The sequence below is a fragment of the Oncorhynchus mykiss genome, chromosome 9, assembly GCF_057628025.1.
Source record: "Oncorhynchus mykiss isolate SJ-2025 chromosome 9, ASM5762802v1, whole genome shotgun sequence".
NCBI lineage: Eukaryota > Metazoa > Chordata > Actinopteri > Salmoniformes > Salmonidae > Oncorhynchus > Oncorhynchus mykiss.
Window position 1 is genome coordinate 23,513,486 of NC_143030.1, and position 20,924 is coordinate 23,534,409.

At 42.3% G+C, this 20,924-nt stretch overlaps 2 protein-coding genes across 3 annotated transcripts in view; one reads left to right on the forward strand and one right to left on the reverse strand.

Moving 5' to 3' along the window:
- Nucleotides 1-1,589: 1,589 nt before the first annotated feature.
- agfg2 (ArfGAP with FG repeats 2) lies at nt 1,590-12,448 on the reverse strand. Of its 2 annotated transcripts, XM_036987551.2 has the most exons (14): nt 11,798-12,448; nt 10,851-10,944; nt 9,737-9,852; nt 9,328-9,475; nt 8,798-8,930; nt 8,457-8,561; nt 8,269-8,301; nt 7,282-7,518; nt 6,510-6,582; nt 5,416-5,459; nt 5,062-5,151; nt 4,513-4,632; nt 3,888-3,958; nt 1,590-3,552 (listed from the first exon to the last, which is right to left on the reverse strand). In XM_036987551.2, exons 1-14 carry the CDS (start codon nt 11,962-11,964, stop codon nt 3,505-3,507), a joined length of 1,479 nt encoding a protein of 492 aa, XP_036843446.1. In that variant the 5' UTR covers nt 11,965-12,448; the 3' UTR covers nt 1,590-3,504. The 2 variants fall into 2 exon arrangements, with proteins under 2 accessions (XP_036843446.1, XP_036843447.1); XM_036987552.2 differs by lacking the exon at nt 8,269-8,301.
- Nucleotides 9,329-20,924, forward strand: part of acap1 (ArfGAP with coiled-coil, ankyrin repeat and PH domains 1) — a 36,607-nt gene continuing 25,011 nt past the window's right edge. Inside the window, exon 1 of the mRNA XM_036987550.2 lies at nt 9,329-9,568. The gene's annotated coding sequence lies outside the window, so the exon portion shown is untranslated. The remainder of the gene's footprint in view (nt 9,569-20,924) is intronic.

Consider the following 20,924-nt stretch of genomic DNA (forward strand, 5'->3'; position numbering starts at 1 on the left):
TGAGCCTTGCACTCTTCAATATTTACATAAACGAAATGGCCACTATTCTAGAAAAATAGTGTCTCCACAATTTAGAGGTTTAATGCCTGCTCTTCACAGATTACCTGTACCTGCTGTCACCCACAGCACATGGCCTACAGCAGAGCCTGGACATGTTAGAGCAGTACTGCCATACCTGGACCCTGGCAGTATACCCCAAAAATATGAAAAATTATGATTTTCTAGAGAAGATCTAGATCTCAGGAAGTTAAACCAAAGTTCTCAGTTGGTACAACATATATAGAGTACTGCACACACTACAACTACTTACGTTTAAAAACAAGCTCAACTGGACACCTTAATGATGCAGTGAATGAGTTGAGAGAGAAAGAACGCAGGGCATTCTACACCATTAAAAAAAAAATCAAATTGAAATACCTATTCAAATTTGGCTAAAACTAATTGAATGTGTCATTGAACCAATTGCACTTTGTGGCAGCGAGGTGTTGGGTCCACTTGCAAAACAAGATTTCACCCTTTTGGGACAAATACCCCATTGAAACCCTGCATGCAGAGTTCTGTAAGATTCTCCTACATGTCCAGAGGAAAACTACAAACAATCCATGCAGGGCAGAATTAGTAAATAAATTAGTACAGCTAGTATAAATTAGTATTAATAAAAACAAACAAAAATAGCAATTCAGTTTTGGAAACATCTAAAATACAGTGAGCCCCTCTCAATTCATTACCAAGCCTTGCAAATCCAAGAACTGAGCAAAGAAAAGAGTACCCTCATCCAGCTGGTCCTAGGGCTGAATTCACAAACCTGTTCTACTAACACACTGAAGCCTCAGGACCAGAACCTCCAATCAATCAGAATAAACCAAATTACAACATAGTCAAAACAAAACGACATGACTTATTGAGAAACACAAGCACAAAACAAAATGCAGTGCTATCTGGCCCTAAATCAACAGTACACCGTGGATAACTATTTGACCATGGTTACTGATCAAAACCTTTAGAAAAACCTTGACGAAGTACAGGCTCAGTGAGCACAGCCTTGTCATTGAGAAGGGTAGACACAGGAAAACCTGGCTCCCTGTAGAGGAAAGGCTGTGCAACCACTGCACCTCAGCAGAACCCGAGACAGAGCTGCATTTCCTGACAAAATGTAAAAAATATAAAACAATTAGAGAGTGTAATTTCCACAAATTTGAAACCCTTATTCAAGGTTTCAAAGAACTCTCTGATGAGGACGGGCTACCCGTCCTGTTGGGGGAGGACGCAGAGAGCTGTGGATTGGCAGCGCACTACATTGCTGCCTGCCATAAAATTAGGGACAGTGTCTGACAGACCAACCAACATGTGTCCTCTATGCTTATTGTTATTGTTAAATGTATGGCTATTTTGACCTTTTGTTATTGTTGTTACTGTTGTCCCGTTGACAATATTGATTATTATTATTAATTATGTTAATATTTTAAATGTTTAAAGTAAGCTTTGGCAATATGTACATTGTTAAGTCATGCCAATAAAGCAAATGGAATTGAATTGAAAAATTGAGAGAGAGACACACACACACACAACGAATAAAGAACTAGACACTGTTTAAAGAAGCAACCAATATTATTTGAATTTATGAACACGGACACTTCTCATTACAAATACTTTCTCGATGGAACTCTTGAAAAAAAGAGAAAGAAAGAAAGAAAGACAATGAATTTCACCTCCATGTTGTCACCCAAAAGAACGAGAAACATTTGGTCCATCACTGGGAGAGATGAAACACACTGTTATTGTTTTGAAAACAGCTTTTACATTCAATAGCATCTCCTCTTTGCAGCCCTCCCAGCGCATGCAGCCTGAGACTGAAACACAAACGATTTACAAAAATCAACAAAACATTTAAAAAAAACAATTAGAAATGTGTTTTCCACATTCGGACACAACAGAGGAAACTGGTGGGAGGAGCTGTAGGAAAACAGGCTCATTGTGACAGAAACCACATGTTTGACTCCGTGCCATCGATTACAATCCAGCCATTACAATGAGCCAGTCCTTCCATAGCTCCTCCCACCAGCCTCTTCTGATACGCACGCAGCACATGGGGGGGGGGGGGGGGACAGGCTTGTCTGAATGTTTTCCAATCTACATGCGTTAAGAGAATGTTGTGTTAAGGCTGGCATAACCGTCACTAAGAAAAACAAATGCTTGCTTGTCATAATTTCTTTGCGCTTGTCATATTGTTCAGCTCTGAAAGCCTTGAAGAGGGATGTTTCCATTCTGTGACTTGATACACACTGATTGACTGGACTGGCTAGCTTTGGGGAGTTTTTCAATGTCCTTATCAGAGGTGTATCCAAAAAGTGAGCAAAATATGATGATTTGACGTGCTGATGGGGCTGCTGTTGCACAGAAGCAGTACATGGGAGAAACAGCTAATGTCGGGTGTACACTGCACGACTTTTAAAATCCTAACATCGCTCAGCCTCTCACATTAAACAAACTTTTTTCCCCTGTAGTTTTTAGTCTTGCCAACGTAGCACAAATGGGGGTGACACACGCCAAGATTCTTCACTTGGTCGTGAGGATTCTCGGTACCACCCCGCTGTCTCATCAAAACATTGACGTGATGATGTGATTGGATTGTTAATGTTACTAGAACGAGCTGTGGCTCAAAGCAGCCTCGTAAACGTTTTCAGTCAGACATTCACGCTTGCCATACAGAGTTGAAATATCTAGCCAACATTTTGAATGGAATAACATTGCTTGTGAACTTCAGAGCTGTTTAACAATGTGACACTTTGGCTTTGATTAAAGGCAAGTACAAATGCATACTAGTAGTCATGGCTTCTGCTTGAGAGTCGAAACAACGTCATCATCTAACTGGCTTCTTCTCTGGCGAGCTCTCATTGGCTCTTTCCGATCACCATTCTCAGAACTTGTCGATGCACAATCTCACACTTCCAAGAGCATTGTAGATCTTGTGCCGACAAAAATCAAACGTTTGAAAATATCGGGACGTCTGGGACTGCTCAAAGACGGGATCAGTAGCCCTGAGATTGCATCTCTGACCCGCTCACATTAAAGGAGTAGGCAACGACAGTTTGTCTCCGATCTCAAAATCTTGTCTGGGACAGCTAAATCGGGGCCAAAATCATGTAGTGTACACCCAGCTTAAGTGTGTAAGTGTGTGTGTACGTCTTGGTGATGACACGCACAGATCCCTGAGGTGGATTCTATTGCCATATAAACACCCTTGGTAAATGGTATGTGATAAACACACACACACACTCAAACACACCGGCACGCACATGCACACATTCCATGGATAAACGTTACAGTACAGATACTCCACACGCGCACGCACGAACACACACACGTAGAGGGGAGAGGGGCCTGCATGAACGCCCCCCCCCCCCCCTCTCTCTCTCTGAAGGGGCATTGAAATGGCAGCAGCTCTTCAAGTTCACTGGTCTTCAGTCCACCCCTCCATGTCGGTCGTAGCCCGGGGCGCCGGGATCAGATGAAAGGGTTTCGCGACATTCCTCTACTCGGGTAAACATTCCCCTGAGAGAGGGAGGGAGCGAAGGAGGGAAAGAGGTTGGGAGAGTGAGAGAGCGAAGGAGATGGTGAGGGAGAGGGAGAGAGTGAAGGAGAAGGTGAGGGAGAGTGAGAGAGCGAAGGAGATGGTGAGGGAGAGTGAGAGAGCGAAGGAGAGCTCCTACTGTAAATGTACTACTCCAGAAAAGCCCTCAAACACCAATGAACCGTTCATTCCTGTTGAATTAAGCTTCAGCATGATAATTAAGCAGCTCCTATCCAAATCCCCAGCAAACACCGCTCAAGCTATTGAAGTGCACTTAATGCTCATTGTGGTTGTGTTGCTGTAGTGTGGTACTCACAGTGAATGGGTTCACTGACATTGGACAAGGAACTTTGGGCTGAGAGTCCGGTGCAGGGAAAGAGGCAAAACCTACAAACACAACAACACCCCCAAAGCCAGAGACACATTAAGACCAAATACTAATACATCAAATACTATACTAGTCTGACAAATATAGGACCACATGGGAATTGCCATTCAACACACATTGAAATCAACCAGCACCCAACATGAAAGGGAGAGTAAACAAAGAAATATAATTACTAGAATGGGCAACGCCCCACCAACCATGGCAATATCACTAATTCAACATTTCTGGGTTGTAACTTTATATTTAGGGACTGAGTTGGTGTTGTGTAAGCAGGGGAGGGAAGATGCTGGTAATCATCATTAGCTGTGGGGTGACATGGCATGCTGCTGTGGTAGCGCAGCCATCAAACACCACACTACTGGCTAACTTTTGTGTTTCTTGGCAAAGCATGTACTGTACTTTGTATATACAGAATGCAAAACGGCAAGTGCTATTTTCGTGTGGTCCTGTACTGGATCGTTGGAGAACATTCTCGCAATTCTGTTGGCAGAATAGAATAGGAAAGAGCAGAGCTTAGAAGAATAGAATAGAACGATTGTTGACTTCTACTTGCCGTTGGTTTCCTGTTTGTTGGCATGCTCATGAGGAAATGCATTCTGGGTAGTGGGAGCTGGGAAGGTGGCAGACGGAGGAAACACTGAGGTGGGAGAGGCGACAAACCCACTGGAGTCACCTAGAAGAAACACAACACTGGGGTGTCATCTTGTGTCCTCCAATACACCGCGAATCCAGGGGCCTTGTACATGGAGCAGATGTTATTCTCAATTCTCCATTAGAACCGCTTGTTAATGATGTCTAAACTACAGTACTAACTCATGAACACGGTCTATAAACTACTTATATACAGTTTAACATGTTAAAAGAGTACCTTCATGTAAACTGTTACTGGAACATTCTTGACCTTTTCCCCTTGGGACGTCCCAACTCTGACGTTACCCAATTGAAGTTGAAATGTCAAAAGGTTAAGGTAATTGTTGGGGTTAGGTAAGGGTTATGGTTAAGATTAGGGTTAGGGGTATGGTTAAGACTAGGGTTAGGGTTAAGGTTTAGGGTAGAGACGCCCCAAGGACGCTGGATTGCACTAGCCCTGCGGGAAACTTACCTCCTGAGGTGGAGCTGTGGAAGGGGTTACTGGGAGAGAGGGCAGGCTGCTGCTGAGAGCTGGAACAGGAGCTGAACGGGTTGGGGAAATCTGAGACATGGAGGTAGAGAGACAGAGAGAAAGAGGGAGAGAGACAAAGCGAGAGAGAGAGAGAGAAAGGGAGAGAGAGACAGAGAGACAAAGAGACAGGGAGAGAGAGACGAGAGAGAGAGAGACAAAGAGAGAGAGAGACAGGGAGAGAGAGACAAGAGAGAGAGAGACAAAGAGGTTAAGGGATTTGGTCATGTCTTTTAAAATCTTTCATGAGAAATATACACCCGCGTGATTAATTCATCTTTTTGTAACACTGCCTACTTGCAAATGTTTGGGATCCCGTCACGGCATCCACGCCTGGAGAGCTGAAGAAAGAAGGAAAAGAAGACGAAGGAAGGAAGGTGAGGATGAGGGAAGACCAACTATATACAGGGCCTTCACAAAGTATTCACATCCCTTGACTTTTTCAAAATGTTGTCTGTGTTACAGCCTGAATTTAAAATGGATTGAATTGAGATGTTGTATCACTGGCCTACACACAATACCCCATAATGTCAAAGTGGAATAATGTTTTTAGACATTTTTACAAATGAATTACAAATGAAAAGCTGAGATGTCTTGAGTCAATAAGTGTTCCAGGTTATCCAATGCCTTGCACAGAGCAGCACCTACTGATGGGTAAAAAAAACACTGAATATCCCTTTGAGCATGGTGAAGTTATTAATTACACGTCGGATGGTGTATCAATACACCCAGTCAACACAAAGATACAGGCGTTGTTCCTAACTCAGTTGCCAAAGAGGAAGGAAACTGCTCAGGGATTTCACCACGAGGCCAATGGTGACTTTATAACAGATACAGAGTTAAAAAAAAATAATAATGTGCAAATATTGTACAATTCAGATGTGCAAAGCTCTTAAAGACTTAGAAAGACTCACAGTTGTAATCGCTACCGAACATTTATTGACACAGGGGTGATGAATACTTTCGTACTTCCTTTTCAATGCATTTGCAAAAATGTGTAAAAAAAAAGTTTTCATTTTGTTCTTGTGGCGTATTGTGTGTAGATGGTTGAGAGAACATATATATTTTATCCATTTTAAATTCAGGGTGTAACAAAATGTGGATTAAGTCAAAGGGTATGAATTATTGTATTATTGTATTACTACATGTTTGAACATTAAAAAAAAAACTAAAACAATCCATTTACTATTGCAGTTGTCTCCAGCTCTGGTATAGGACTGTCATGAATTACTAAACCAAGGGTGTGCAGATATCCTGAGCAAATAAATCATCTTTAATAATCTTTTTGTATTGGGACCGGCGCATTTGCAATGCACGTGTACAGAGTTGACACATAGTCAGTTAACTTAATATGAAAGTTAAGTGTATTTGCTTGACATTGCATTCATTACCTGGCAGGAGTAGAACTGGAGGACAGGCGCTTCCCAAAGAGCGTGTTATACTGGCGTAGTCCACCGGGGGGTGCTAACAACAGACATTAAAACAATAGACAGACCATAAGCACAGGGCTTTAGCTGGAGCTTAATTCGAGAGATCAAGTGTAATTAGGTGGTAAGAGTACTTTAAATCACTTAGACATAGGATGCAAAGTTTCCACTCTGAGAGCTTGAGTCGTCAAGGTGTAAATGTATTGAGTGTAAAAGTGTAAAAAAAAAATCAACTGCTCTAGAGTTCAACGCTATATTCATCAAATTAAACTATGACACAGAAAAACAATACCTATCTGATTGCCTGGGGGAGAAGTAGTATGTATTGAATCATGGGAATAAAACAATATATGTTTAAACATGCCCAAAGCATTGTTCCTGCACATTTATGTTAGCATTAGTTATGTTAGCATTTAGTAGCATTGCTAAATCAAAACAGAAACATATTTCCAAAGTCATTCTGCTACAACCCAGCGGTGTAGCATTCAGAGCTGAAAGCACAATGGGAATTATAAACGTTATGCAATGTAGCTGACAACAACCTTTTATCTCTGTCTCTCACATACATGCACACACACACACACACATACACACACACACACACACACACACACACACACACACACACACACACACACACACACACACACACACACACACACACACACACACACACACACACACACACACACACACACATACACCCCCCCCCCCCACTCACTCCTTGTACCCTTACCTGTAAGTCCTGGTCCAGTTGCAGGTCCGGGTGATGTGTCAGGGAAGACACTGTTCAGTTGGGACAGGGCAGCGTAGCGGTCCTGGTGGTCTGTGTGTGTGTTGGGGCCGGGGGCTGGGGGGGCGACGCTGAGGGCACTGCGACTGTGCTGTTGGCTGAGCCCTCCAAAGTCCACACTCAGAGACTTAGGGAAGGCCCTGAAGGGAGCTGAGCCCCCCGAGGAGGCCACTGTACGACCTGGGAGAGCCAACAAAAAGATGGCCGACATAAGGAAGGCTGGGGGTGAGTTCGAAATGGCTCCCTATTCCCTCTATAGTGTACTACATTTGACCAGGGCCAAAGTAGTGAACTATATAGGTAATAGAGTGCATTTCAGACACAGCCCATGCATTTGTTTTTCTGACCATATGACCTGACCAGGCAATAGCCTCAACAGTCCAATATGGCAAATATAACCTCAATTCCTTATTGGGGCAATACTAGCTTTGCATAAACATTTAGCATGCTACATGTATTAGCAGCCAGCAGGATTTGGACTGAATCATAGCCTACTTTATCATACACTTCTTCATAGCATACTTATTTGGAATGTCAATGTGCATGATTAGAACTGTGACCCATATAGCTCACTACACTACTGCACCACAGCATGGTGGAATACCATTGGGCCCTCGTTGAAAGGAGCATTGGCTACTCTCTAAAAATAGTTTTAAATGTGTTATCTCTCTCTCTCTCTCTCTCTCTCTCTCTCTCGCTCTCTCTCCCTCCCTCCCTCCCTCCCTCCCTCCCTCCCTCCCTCCCTCCCTCCCTCTCAGGGTACAGTGTGTCTCTCCTTGACCTGGCCAGGCTTGAGATACACATTTACTACTGTTTTACAGGAAATTATGCAGTATGCACAACCACCAAATCTATTCTATTATTTTCTATTCTATTCCGCTGAATAACCATTCAGCACACTTTCAAATACTGTACAGGTTAGTGCCTTACCTAAAGTGAAGTTGTTTTTGAAAGTGCTACTGGCTAAGGAGGTAAACGTGAAGAGAGAGAAGGAAAAAGAGAAAGAAAAAGAGGGACCAGAGATGGGGAAGAAAATGAGAGATATGTAGGTAGAAGAAGACACCAGGAGTATATTTCATAAGACAACCAATCAGACAAGAGGTCAGTGTGGTCTGTACCTGAGGGTCGAGGGAGGGCAGGGAAGGAGGGGGCATGGCTATGATTTCCCATAGCCGAGGAAAGAGAGCCTGGACGTTGTCTTTCTATACCACTCAGTAGAGAGTCTAAGAGAGAGAGAGAGAGAGAGAGAGAGAGAGAGAGAGAGAGAGATGAGACAAGGAAAGAGAGGACAGAGACAAAGAGAAGGAGACGGGGAGAATAACAGAGAGAGAGAGAGAAAGATAGCGAGACAGACATAACAATAGAGAGAAGTGGAAAGAGAAAGAAAAAACAGGGTCAAATCATGTTGCCTCAGGTGCCATTATTCATAGTACCAAAAAAAGATGGTGAACAGTTCTACCTTTCATAGGGGGATCTCTGAAGCTCTGGGAGCGCGAGGGAGCACGGGCAGTGAACACGTCAGCCCTCATGTCCGCAGGGGAGATAGCGGGGACTCTGTCCCCCCAGGACGAGAGCTGGGACTGGAGGAGAGGCTAGACAGGGAGGGAACAAGACAGTCACCACACAGTGGGTGGGTGTATTTCCCCTCTGTGTTACATATCCTCATATAACCCTTCATTTATTATGAATCACTTTATCTTTGATGTGGAGACGACCTGGAGTGGGTTCTCTCTGTGTGTCGTATGACCTCACAGTATTCACCTCTCTCTACCTCTATTACTCTTGTCCACAGTAACACCTCTCTCTGCCTATATCTTTTCCTCTTTCTCTCTGTCTATCACTCTCCCTCCCCTTCTCTATCTCACGCTCTCTCTCTTTCTTCACCTTCTCTGATTTAATTCGATTCAATGCAGTTTTACTGACAGGAAATACAGCTCTGCCTCTCTCTCTCTCATTTCCTCAATCTCTCGGAGGTGTTATGTATCTCACCAGTGTGCGTAACAGTCTGGCTGAGGGGGGCATGGCGTGGGACTGGGCCTGGGCGGGTGTGGGGCCGTGAGAGATGGGTAAGGCCTGTACCCCAGGAGGGCTCCAGGGTCCCTCTACCTCCCTCCTGTTCTTGTTCTTCGAAAAATGCCTGGAAATAGTTACATGTTGCTGTGACTACGTTTGAGGAAGAGATTCTATCTCAATGAAACTAAACTAAACTAAAAAAGAAGATTTTCTCACGGTAAGTAAATGCACTGCCCTAAAAATTCCACAAATTCTGGTCAATGTGCAATTACAAATGATTTACTATGGAGCTTTGATCAGATTAGTTCAGAGAAGGTGAGATATGACATATGGATATCTTTCTGAATATATGATGATAATATTTCATATTTATTGATTTCCTCACCATTTCTTCTTCTGGTATTTGTCCTGGAGGAACTCCTTCAGTTTCTGGGAGTCCCTTGTGTCGAAACAACCTTCTGTCTTTGGATCAAAGGCACACAGCCAGGTCCTCCTCCCCACCTACACACACACGCACACACATGCACGCACGCACGCATGCATACACACACACACACACACACACACACACACACACACACACACACACACACAATGATACAGAACATAAACAATACACATGCCTTCCACACATTAATTACATGTTTTAGTCACAGTACTGCATCTCACTGACATGAAAATGAATCACCAAGATGATTAATCATGACTAAATCTGACTGAAATATCCAGACTTTTCTACCTGATATTTGCGTTAGAGCAATGAATCAGACACTCATGCATACACTCACACACACAAAAATGCAATTATTGGGCATAAGCAATGCATTAGACACACACACACACACACCCACACACACACACACACACACACACACACACACACGAGGTGGTTTGGGTGTAACTGTGATGTTGCGTTCTGTTCACTGCACAAATTGGGCAGAGCAGCTAAATTCCTCCAGAAACCGTCTGCAACCACCAAAACAGTGCCATTATCTGGTCTGACTGATAAAGGAGGGGGGCATCAAGCATCCCCTTTTATCTCAAAAAGAGGGATAAGAAAATAGAGGAGATTCTACAACAGACTGGTCTAGAGAGGTGAGGGTTTGGATCTAATATTGTCTAGTTCACATAAAAAAAACTATTATGGGAGATGGATAAATCTACCTCACGTCGCCTCAATCCCTCTCAGGGTGGCCTCGGTAAAAGGATGTACATGTATCATTTATGATATCTATTTATAATACCTATGGTATATAATCTATTATTGCTCTATTTATCCTGGAACATCAAAAATGTATAGAATACTGAATGTTACGATTCCAAGTATGCATCACAATTGTGTTTTGTTCACCTTTTCCTGACGTTAAAATATTGAAGTCTCCAGCGGAGCACTGAAAAGAATTGTAATGAGGAAGGTGAAATATAGTTGGAATACTGTTAGGTCCCGCCTACAAGCCCAGCTGACTGTCAATAATGGATGCGGCCCGTTTGTCACTCACCTCGTTGCCATGGTTTTGCAGAAACTCCACTTCCTGTTGGGAGAAGGTTGTCATGGAGATAGACTTGACTCTGTGGGGAGGGTTGAGTCCTCTCCTGAGGCAGAGAGATTGGAAAAAAGAAGAAAAAACAATAAATGAGAGATGGAAGATGTGTAAAAGTGGGCACTTCACATTTGCTCTGCCTATAATCACATAAATCACTGAAGAGGAACACTCATGATAGAGAATTGAAGAGGAATGGGATGTAAGGGGGATTTAAAGTGTTCGAGAAATGGATGCCATGACAGGTGACTGTGAGAAAATGCGAAAATTGTCATAGTGCAAATGTATCTAGTGTAGAGGTTAGGCATACAAAACATGACATAATAGTTTGCTCATTTAGTGTGCAAAGGGTTTAAAGTTTAGACTATTCTTCTGTGCTCGTGACAAGAGTCTAAACCTGTGCTGAAATCTGGCCACTGCAAATTACTGAACCTTGCGACATGCTACAGCCATAGCCTATAATGTGTTGAGGACCTGAGCTGGCAACGGTCTGCATGCAGAATGTTACATGAACCAGAAAGAGACACCAAACCTGGGCCCCGACGAAAGGAAACGTAACACGGCGCGGTAAACGGGCACGCCTGAAAATGTTAAAGTAGTAGTAGTACAATTAACTCTAGCCATAGGAAGTTAACACAACAAGGGGCGACCTCGTAAATGAATACAGGGCGCATAGGCCACGTTAGGCTACAGTTTCACGTTTCAGTTCCTTCTCAATGCTCAAATATAACAGCATCTTCAAATATGCTCTGCAGATGCAGCATACCGGACATTATTATTGGTTAATAATTTGCATGCAATGGGCTTCTTTTATTTATAGGCATATATAATAGCCTCATGTGCGCAATAAGCATGTTATAGAAGCTATCCAAATATATATGTCCCTTGTGTATCCACCTACTTACAGCATTCCAGAGCACGACGTGCACACGAAGCAGCCCACGGTGATATCGATGTAAGTCACCCCCGGTTGACTGCACTCGAAGCAGTGTTTGTTTACTACAGCCTGGGCCAGCTCCCGGACCTTGCGGGCGCATATCTCTTGGCTGTCCCGATGTTTTCGGTTCGACATACTGCTGTCTCGGCCCGCTCTCGCCCGCTTTTGGTCTGGCGGAGAGGACTATAGCTCGTATAGTGGTGAGCCGATTACCACTGGCCCTCTACTAACCTCCCTTATTCCTCCCTCCGTTTACAGTATGTTACTCACGCCCGCATTATGAAAACGATGATTATGCGCCTCGCGTTTACGCGATTTGAGACCGATATTACCTGGATCTTCCTACATGCATGCGTCAGGCTATTTTGTGTCTTTAGCGGAAGTCAGAAATGAGGTCTTATCAAGCTGTCAATGAGTTTTACTACGTCGTAATAATTTGTCCATTGCTGCGGTATTCTCTTCTGGAGTGGAGAAAGACATCTGCCTCTCGCTCTAAATATCTCTCTCTCTGCTCCGCTCTCTGCTTGCCATACGCACACCCCCCTTTGGCATTATTGCGCTCGTGTCTGTCGTTCCATAAGACGCGGCTCTTTGGAATGATGACAGATTTTTGAAACCCAGATTGCCAGCTAAGGCAAGGACCAGAGGACCACACATACCATAGAATGGTAAATAAAATAACCCACACAAATAAACCAACATAGACGAGAGAGAAACAATTCACCATTCTAGTTTTATGAAATTATATTCTATACGCTGAAACAAATAGATGTTGATTAGTGTTATTTGATCAGAGCTGTCTGATGTGAGTTTATTTTCATAGTAACTCAGCAACAGACCTTTAACGGCTACATCACGCCCATTGCATGATGACGTCCGACACGAAAAATGTTTGTTTCATCTGTTTTCAATTTGTTAACCCTTCACATCACTCTCTAAAACCCATGCATATAGAACAGTAACATACAAATAAATAAAAACATAGGCTAGGCTATACAGGTCCAAAAGGGTTTGCCCTCGCGCCATTACGCACATGTAGTCAACTAATGTAGCTAAGGTAGTCAACAGACTGAAGATAGATTACCTACGCAAAATAAATCTCTCTTAAACACTTTAGATTGGGTTCAGATTTGACACTCGGAGCAGATCAGACAGTGCATGTAGGCCTAATGTAAGGACTTATTCTGGTCACAAGGGAGAGCCATGCGTGGTCAGGTCAGGCAGTAACTGACTGGCCGAGTCCCTGCAGCACTTGTCACTTGTCATGTGATCCTCCAAGCATTTCTGATGGTGCTGTTGTGGAGTTATTGACAATACATGTGTGTGTGTGTGCGTGTGCGTGTGTGTGTGTGCGTGTGTGTGTGTGTGTGCGTGCATATTTAACTGTCTCTCTGTACATGTACAAACATACACATGTGTTGTGCCAGAGAGACAAAAATGATGGGGCTAGAATAGACCATCAGCCACTGTGATGATCTGACTAGGCTAGTCAACCACAGACTAGCTACTGTGGCAATCAGACCTCTCTGGTTGCATAGCACTGTATGTTGTGATAATGTTGAGGTAGAGCTATTTTCGTGTGGCTCAAGAATATGTTCTGTTTTGAAATGTGTGTGTGTGTGTGTGTGTGTGTGTGTGTGTGTGTGTGTGTGTGTGTGTGTCCCAATTTATATGGGATTCATATGGGATTTATATGGGATGGAGGGAGTAGCTAGGCTAGCACTTACCAAGCATAATTATCTCACATAAAGACCTATTGTACATTCAAACTACATTCACTCTCACTAAAAGAATGAATCACACAATTGACTGGTCATTGGGAATACACATCCAAGACTGAATCATTGGGAGCTTTTATGTAACTGGGACCTGGTGAGAGCCTAAAGTTCATTTGGTGCAAATATAAATGTGATCACAACATAAAAGGCATATGGGCATATAGGGTCCTTTCTGAGATGTGTACCCTTGCTATGAATAAGCCCAGGCATTTCCATGTAAAAAAAAGCCCCATGAGCACTAACAGGTGAAGTCCATAGGAGTACATCAAATTTGGTGTCAAATGAAAAGTCTATCTTTTTATGCTTTATTAAAACCATTCCGATTCTAAGCCCTGTCTAAGCTATATGGAATTGTTTTAAGAAGGTCATACCAAGGATCATTTAGCTATTTTATTTTCAAATTCAAGACCCATTGAAGCATCCCCAGTATATATTTCAAAAAACGATTTGATGAAAAATAATTTTTGGCCTTAATGCTATTAGCCCATAATAACGCATTGAATAACAGATTCATTACATGGAACAACAGATGGTCCCCCCCAAAGATCTAAATAAAGTTTGTTCTGAAGTGTCTCTCCTATATCTGAGCGATATAAGAAAGATTAGGAAACATTTATCCTTTTTTTTGTCCATGTATTTAACCCCATCATTTTGGCATTAAACTGTCTCCATATACAGTACCAGTCAAAAGTTTGGACATACCTACTCATTCAAGGGTTTTTCTTTATTTTTACTATTGTGTACAGTCGTGGCCAAAAGTTTTGAGAATAACACAAATATTAATTTCCACAAAGTTTGCTGCTTCAGTGTCTTTAGATATTTTTGTCAGAAGTTACTATGGAATACTGAAGTATAATTACAAGCATTTCATAAGTGTCAAAGGCTTTTATTGACAATTACATGAAGTTAATGCAAAGAGTCAATATTTGCAGTGTTGACCCTTCTTTTTCAAGACCTCTGCAATCCGCTCTGTCATGCTGTCAATTAACTTCTGGGCCACATGTGACAGCCCATTCTTGCATAATCAATGCTTGGAGTTTGTCAGAATTTGTGGGTTTTTGTTTGTCCACCCGCCTCAATGGGATTAAGGTCTGGGGAGATTCCTAGACATGGACCCAACATATCAGTGTTTTGTTCCCAGAGCCACTTAGTTATCACTTTTGCCTTATGGCAAGGTGCTCCATCACGCTGGAAAATGCATTGTTCATCACCAAACTGTTCCTGGATGGTTGGGAGAAGTTGCTCTCGGAGGACGTGTTGGTACCTTTCTTTATTCGTGGCTGTGTTCTTAGGCAAAATTGTGAGTGAGCCGACTCCCTTGGCTGAGAAGCTACCCCATACATGAATGGTCTCAGGATGCTTTACTGTTGGCATGACACAGGACTGATGGTAGCGCTCACCTTGTCTTCTCCAGACAAGCTGCTTTTTTCCGGATGCCCCAAACAATCGGAAAGGGGATTCATCAGAGAAAATTACTTTACACCAGTCTCAGCAGTCCAATCCCTGTACCTTTTGCAGAATATCAGTCTGTCCCTGATGTTTTTCCTGGAGAGAAGTGGCTTCTTTGCTGCCCTTCTTGACACCAGGCCATCCTCCAAAAGTATTTGCATCACTGTGCGTGCAGATGTACTCACACCTGCCTGCTGCCATTCCTGAGCAAGCTCTGTACTGGTGGTGCCCCGATCCCGCAGCTGAATCAACATTAGGAGACGGTCCTGGCGCTTGCTGGACTTTCTTGGGCGCCCTGAAGCCTTCTTCACAACAATTGAACCGCCCTCCTTGAAGTTCTTGATGATCCGATAAATGGTTGATTTAGGTGCAATCTTACTGCCTGTGAAGCCCTTTTTATGCAAAGCAATGATAACAGCATGTGTTTCCTTGCAATTAACCATGGTTGACAGAGGAAGAACAATGACTCCAAGCACCACCCTCCTTTTGAAGCTTCCAGTCTGTTATTCAAATTCAATCAGCATGACAGAGTGATATCCAGCCTTGTCCTCGTCAACACTCACACCTGTGTTAACGAGAGAATAACTGACATGATGTCAGCTGGTCCTTTTGTGACAGGGCTGAAATGCAGTGGAAATGTTTTTTGGGGATTCAGTTCATTTGCATGGCAAATAGGGACTTTGCAATTAATTGCAATTCATCTGATCACTCTTCATAACTAAACGAACGGATGATGAACGGATGATCTCCGCATGTGTTGTTCCCACCGTGAAGCATGGAGGAGGTGTGATGTTGTGGGGGTGCTTTGCTGGTGCCACTGTCAATTATTTACTTAGATTTCAAGGCAAACTTAACCAGCATGGCTACCACAGCATTCTGCAGTGATACGCCATCCCATCTGGTTTGCTCTTAGCGGGACTATCATTTGTTTTTCAACAGGACAATGACCCAACACACCTCCAGGCTGTTTAAGGGCTATTTGACCAAGAAGGAGAGTGATGGAGAGCTGCATCAGATGACCTGGCCTCCACAATCATCTGACCTCAACCCAATTGAGATGGTTTGGGATGAGTTGGACCGCAGAGTGAAGGAAAAGCCCTCAACAAGTGCTCAGCATATGTGGGATCTCCTTCAAGACTGTTGGAAACGCATTCCAAGTGAAGCAGGTTGAGAGAATGCCAAGAGTGTGCAAAGCTGTCATTGATTTGTTTAACACTTTTTTTTGGTTACTAAGTGATTCCATATGTGTTATTTTTTATGTCTTCACTATTATTCTACAATGTAGAAAATAGTAAAACATATAGAAAACTCCTTGAAGGAGTAGGTGTGTCCAAACTTTTGACTGGTACTCTATGCTTCCATTCACTGTTTCAACGTGTATAGGGGACCTTCAGACGAGTCTTGTGAGGCCTGTGGGCGTCCGAGAGCAAAACATGGAAGTCTCACCTTCACACAGACCTTTGCCACATATCATATTAGTGTGTAGTCCAAACAGTTCAGATGCTACAGACAGGAGTTGGCAGATCAGCTCTACTGACTTCAGACGAGTCTCCTGACACTTGTAGAGGTCATAGAGAAAACACGGAGAAAGAACACCACCGTGTTCATGAGAGTCTCATCTTTCCATAGATGTGTCATAATTGTAGACCAAACCATTCGGAAGCTACAGACGATTTTGTAAAAAAAAAACAGATTTTCGGGATGTCTCGTGCTCTAACAAACACCGCTCTGGCCCTGTCATCTTTTATCGCACATGCGGAAGTTCGACATAGGCAGACGCGGTGGATTGAGAGCATCCAATGCAAAAAGCTGATGTCACTAGCTTCAACTGAAGCTTATTTCCGCGGGGGGGGGGGGGGGGGGGGGGGCGATGTCGACCTTTTAGGCATATATACATTTTTTAAACCATTTTCCATCATAAAAATATGGAATAAGTAAAGGCTTTGATTTCTGGTCAAACAGATGGAGAAAATGTCCTAGAAAACATCTAGCAGAAAAAGTCTGCTAGACTAAAGGTATTAGAAATACATTCAAAACACAATAATGTTGAAGTAAAGACCCCTCACACTGAGCACAAACTGGTTGAATCAATGTTGTTTCAATGTAATTTGTCAACATTTTGTGACGTGGAGTCTGCCTGTAAAATACATTTGATTTGAAGAAAAAAAAAATCTACTGTTGTTTTGAGGGTGTAATTTCAACCACAGGATTATGTCATCATATCAGCAAATTTTCAACATAGACAAATCTTGTATAAAGTATGTTGAATTTCTACCTTTGAAACCACGTCAGATCTTCAGCGTTATATCCAGTATCAGAAAAAAACTATAGGCTGGGCAGCACCTCCTGCTATTGTTTCAGTTCAACCCAGGGTTCAACTAACAATAGACAATACACTTGGTCCTAGGGTTTCAAGCTTTGGTTGATTTCAAATGTAATCTTCAAGTTAATGATGAACTAAACCAAAAATAAAAGTTAACATTAAGCCAGGGGCTCAGAGGAAACTATCCAAGCAGTAGATATTCTATATCTCCTTTAAATGTTGATAATTGGTTGTGTTGTTAACCAAACACAAGTCAATATTACTTTTGTAATACACTAAATAGCCTAAAGTTAAGGCTATCTTACAAACTAATGTAACATTCTCAGCCTCCTTCACTCATGCTGCCAAACATACCCTCGTAAAACTGACTATCCTACCGATCCTTGACTTCGGCGATGTCATTTACAAAATAGCCTCCAACACTCTAGTCAGCAAATTGGATGTAGTCTATCACAGTGCCATCCGTTTTGTCACCAAAGCCCAATATACTACCCACCACTGCGACCTGTATGCTCTCGTTGGCTGGCCCTCGCTACATATTCGTTGCCAAACCCACTGGCTCCAGGTCATCTATAAGACTCTGCTAGGTAAAGCCCCACCTTATCTCAGCTCACTGGTCCCCATAGCAACACCCACCCTTAGCACACGCTCCAGCAGGTATATTTCACTGGTCATCCCCAAAGCCAACACCTCCTTTGGCTGCCTTTCCTTCCAGTTCTCTGCTGCCAATGACTGGAACGAATAGCAACAATCACTGAAGCTGGAGTCTATATCTCCCTCTCTAACTTTAAGCATTAGCTGTCAGAGCAGCTTACCGATCACTGTACCTGTACACAGCCCATCTGTAAATAACACACCCAACTACCTCATCCCCCATATTGTTATTTATTTATTTATTGCTCTTTTGAACCCCAGTATCTCTACATGCACATCATCATCTGCACATCTATCACTCTGGTGTTAATGCTAAATTGTAATTATTTCACGTCTATGGCCTATTTTATTGCCTTACCTCCCTAATCTTACTACATTTGCACACACTGTACATATATTTTTCTATTGTGTTATTGACTGTATATTTGTTTATCCCATGTGTAACACTGTGTTGTTGTTTTTGTCGCACTGCTTTGCTTTATCTTGGCCAGGTCGCAGTTGTAAATGAGAACTTGTTCTCAACTGGCCTACCTGGTTAAATAAAGGTGAAATACATATATATATTTTTTAAAATCAACATTAAAATGAGTAAAACATCTATGGCCATATTTTGAAGTTACTGTAACTATCAATCTCCTGTAAATTGCTCTGGCTTAGAGTGTGTGCTAAATTATGAAACTGTCAATTTGGTTCTGCTAAGCACAGTGATAGCACGTTAATCTGTTGTATAAATAAATAACATATCGGAAGTTGTATTCCCGTAGGAACTTTGGTTGTGCTTTTACATGGTTGAGATCATTGTGATAACACATTGGGAATTCAACAAACTTCTGTCTGACATTTTGAGTGAGCCAATATAGGTTGACATCTCATTGGTCAATGTCTCTACCAAATATTACACACATGTCCACATTGAAATGACGTGGTATCCAACTAATATCAACAGTTATATTTAGATTTGCAGAAATGATTTGCCTTTTGTAAGGTTAAGAAAATATTGCCTCGTGTTTTGTCATTTTGTTTCCAAAAACCCACAAGTCTTTAAGATATTTTCAAATGTCGCTCCATCATGAGGAGAGAGGATAATAGAAGTTCACAAGAGTAACGAGTAATTTAGACCTACCAATTAGTTATTGTGTTTTTGCTGATAAATCATTTGGTTTATGATTTATTAAATGATTAAAATGTGTCATTCTGTTACCAAACCATTAACCGAATTACCCAAAAATCTGTAACAGAATTGGCTACTAAGGGAATTCATAGTTGTCACAAACCACCGTTGGGTTACCTGCTACTGTCCTCCCTTCCACTGGCGTACTATTATGTTCAGCTCATAACTGTTTTCTTTCTCTTTCACGTTTTTTACATTTTTTATTTCATTTAACCTTCATTTAACCAGGCAATTCAGTTAAACGCAAATTCTTATTTACAATGACTGCGTACCCCGGGCCAAACTGGGCCAATTGTGCACCACCCTATGGGACTCCCAATCACACCCTGTTGTGATACAGCCTGGATTCCAACCAGGGTGTCTGTAGTAACACCTCTAGCACTGAGATGCTGTGCCTTAGACTGCTGCGCCACTCAGAAGCCCTTGTTGAAGCAAGAGTGTGAAAACCATCTGTATAACCCCTCCCTCTCTCTCTCACTCTCTCTCTCTCTCTGTGTGTCTCTCTTCCCTCTTCTCTTTCTCTCTCTCAATTCAATTCAAGGGCTTTATTGTCATGGGAAACATATGTGAACATTGCCAAAGCAAGTGAAGTAGATAATAAACTCTCTCTCTCTTTCTCTCTCTCTCTCTCTCTCTCTCTCGTTAATGTCACCTCTCCTGGCTCTTACTAACACCTAACCATAAGTCCCCTCTCTTCCATTTACTGTAACTAGCCCTCTCACCAACTGAGCACTGACTGAGTGGTGCAGTGGTCTAAGGCACTGCATCTCAGTGCAGGTGGCATCACTACAGTCCCTGGTTTGAATCCAGGCTGTATCACATCCGGCTGTGATTGGGAGTCCCATAGGGAGGCGTAATATTGGCACAGCATTGTCTGGGTTTGGCTGGGGTAGACCATCATTGTAAATAAGATTTTTTCTTAACTGACTTGCCTAGTTAAATAAAGGTTAAATACATTTTAAAAATGTAAATGTCCATGGATGTTGAAAAGTAATTTAAATTTGGTCAGTCCAAATCTGAACCAATCATAGACGACCGTTTCACAAGTTTGGACAGTATAGTACAGTAAAGTAGAGTAGAGATAATAGGTCAGTAAAATACAATAAGGTACTGCACAGTAGGCCTAGAATTTAGTACAGTATAATTGACTGTATTGTACAGTACAGTACAGTGCTGAACTATACTCTATGGTACAGTACAGTACTGAACTATACGCTACTGTACTGAACTCTACTCTACTGTGCTGTATTGTACTATATTCTACTGTGCTGTACTGTGATTGATACAAATTTGGTCCGGTCCGGGCCATGCAAATTTGGTCTTGTTTGGGGCGGAGCTCATTAGAATAATAACCAGTCTGTAGAATAATACCCATACAAGCAAAGGAGGATAGTACATTTTTCTACCAATGTGTACTTATTCAGGATACATCACCATTAAGGGAAGGATGTTCATAATTATGCATGTCTTTATAATGCAGATCAGGGACCCATGATGTCATTCTGTTACTGAGTGTTAATCCACTTTACTTAGGCCTACTGTAGTTCAATAACCAAAATATTTTTTTTTAAAACTCATGTTGTCATATTTTAGCTGACACCCCATTCTTGCTGCAGACATCTTTGAATCTTAATTTGGGGTAGATCTTTAACAGAGTTTTTGGAAAACATGGTCACAAAAAACTGAGGGAGATTTTACCATCACTCTACCAAACATTACT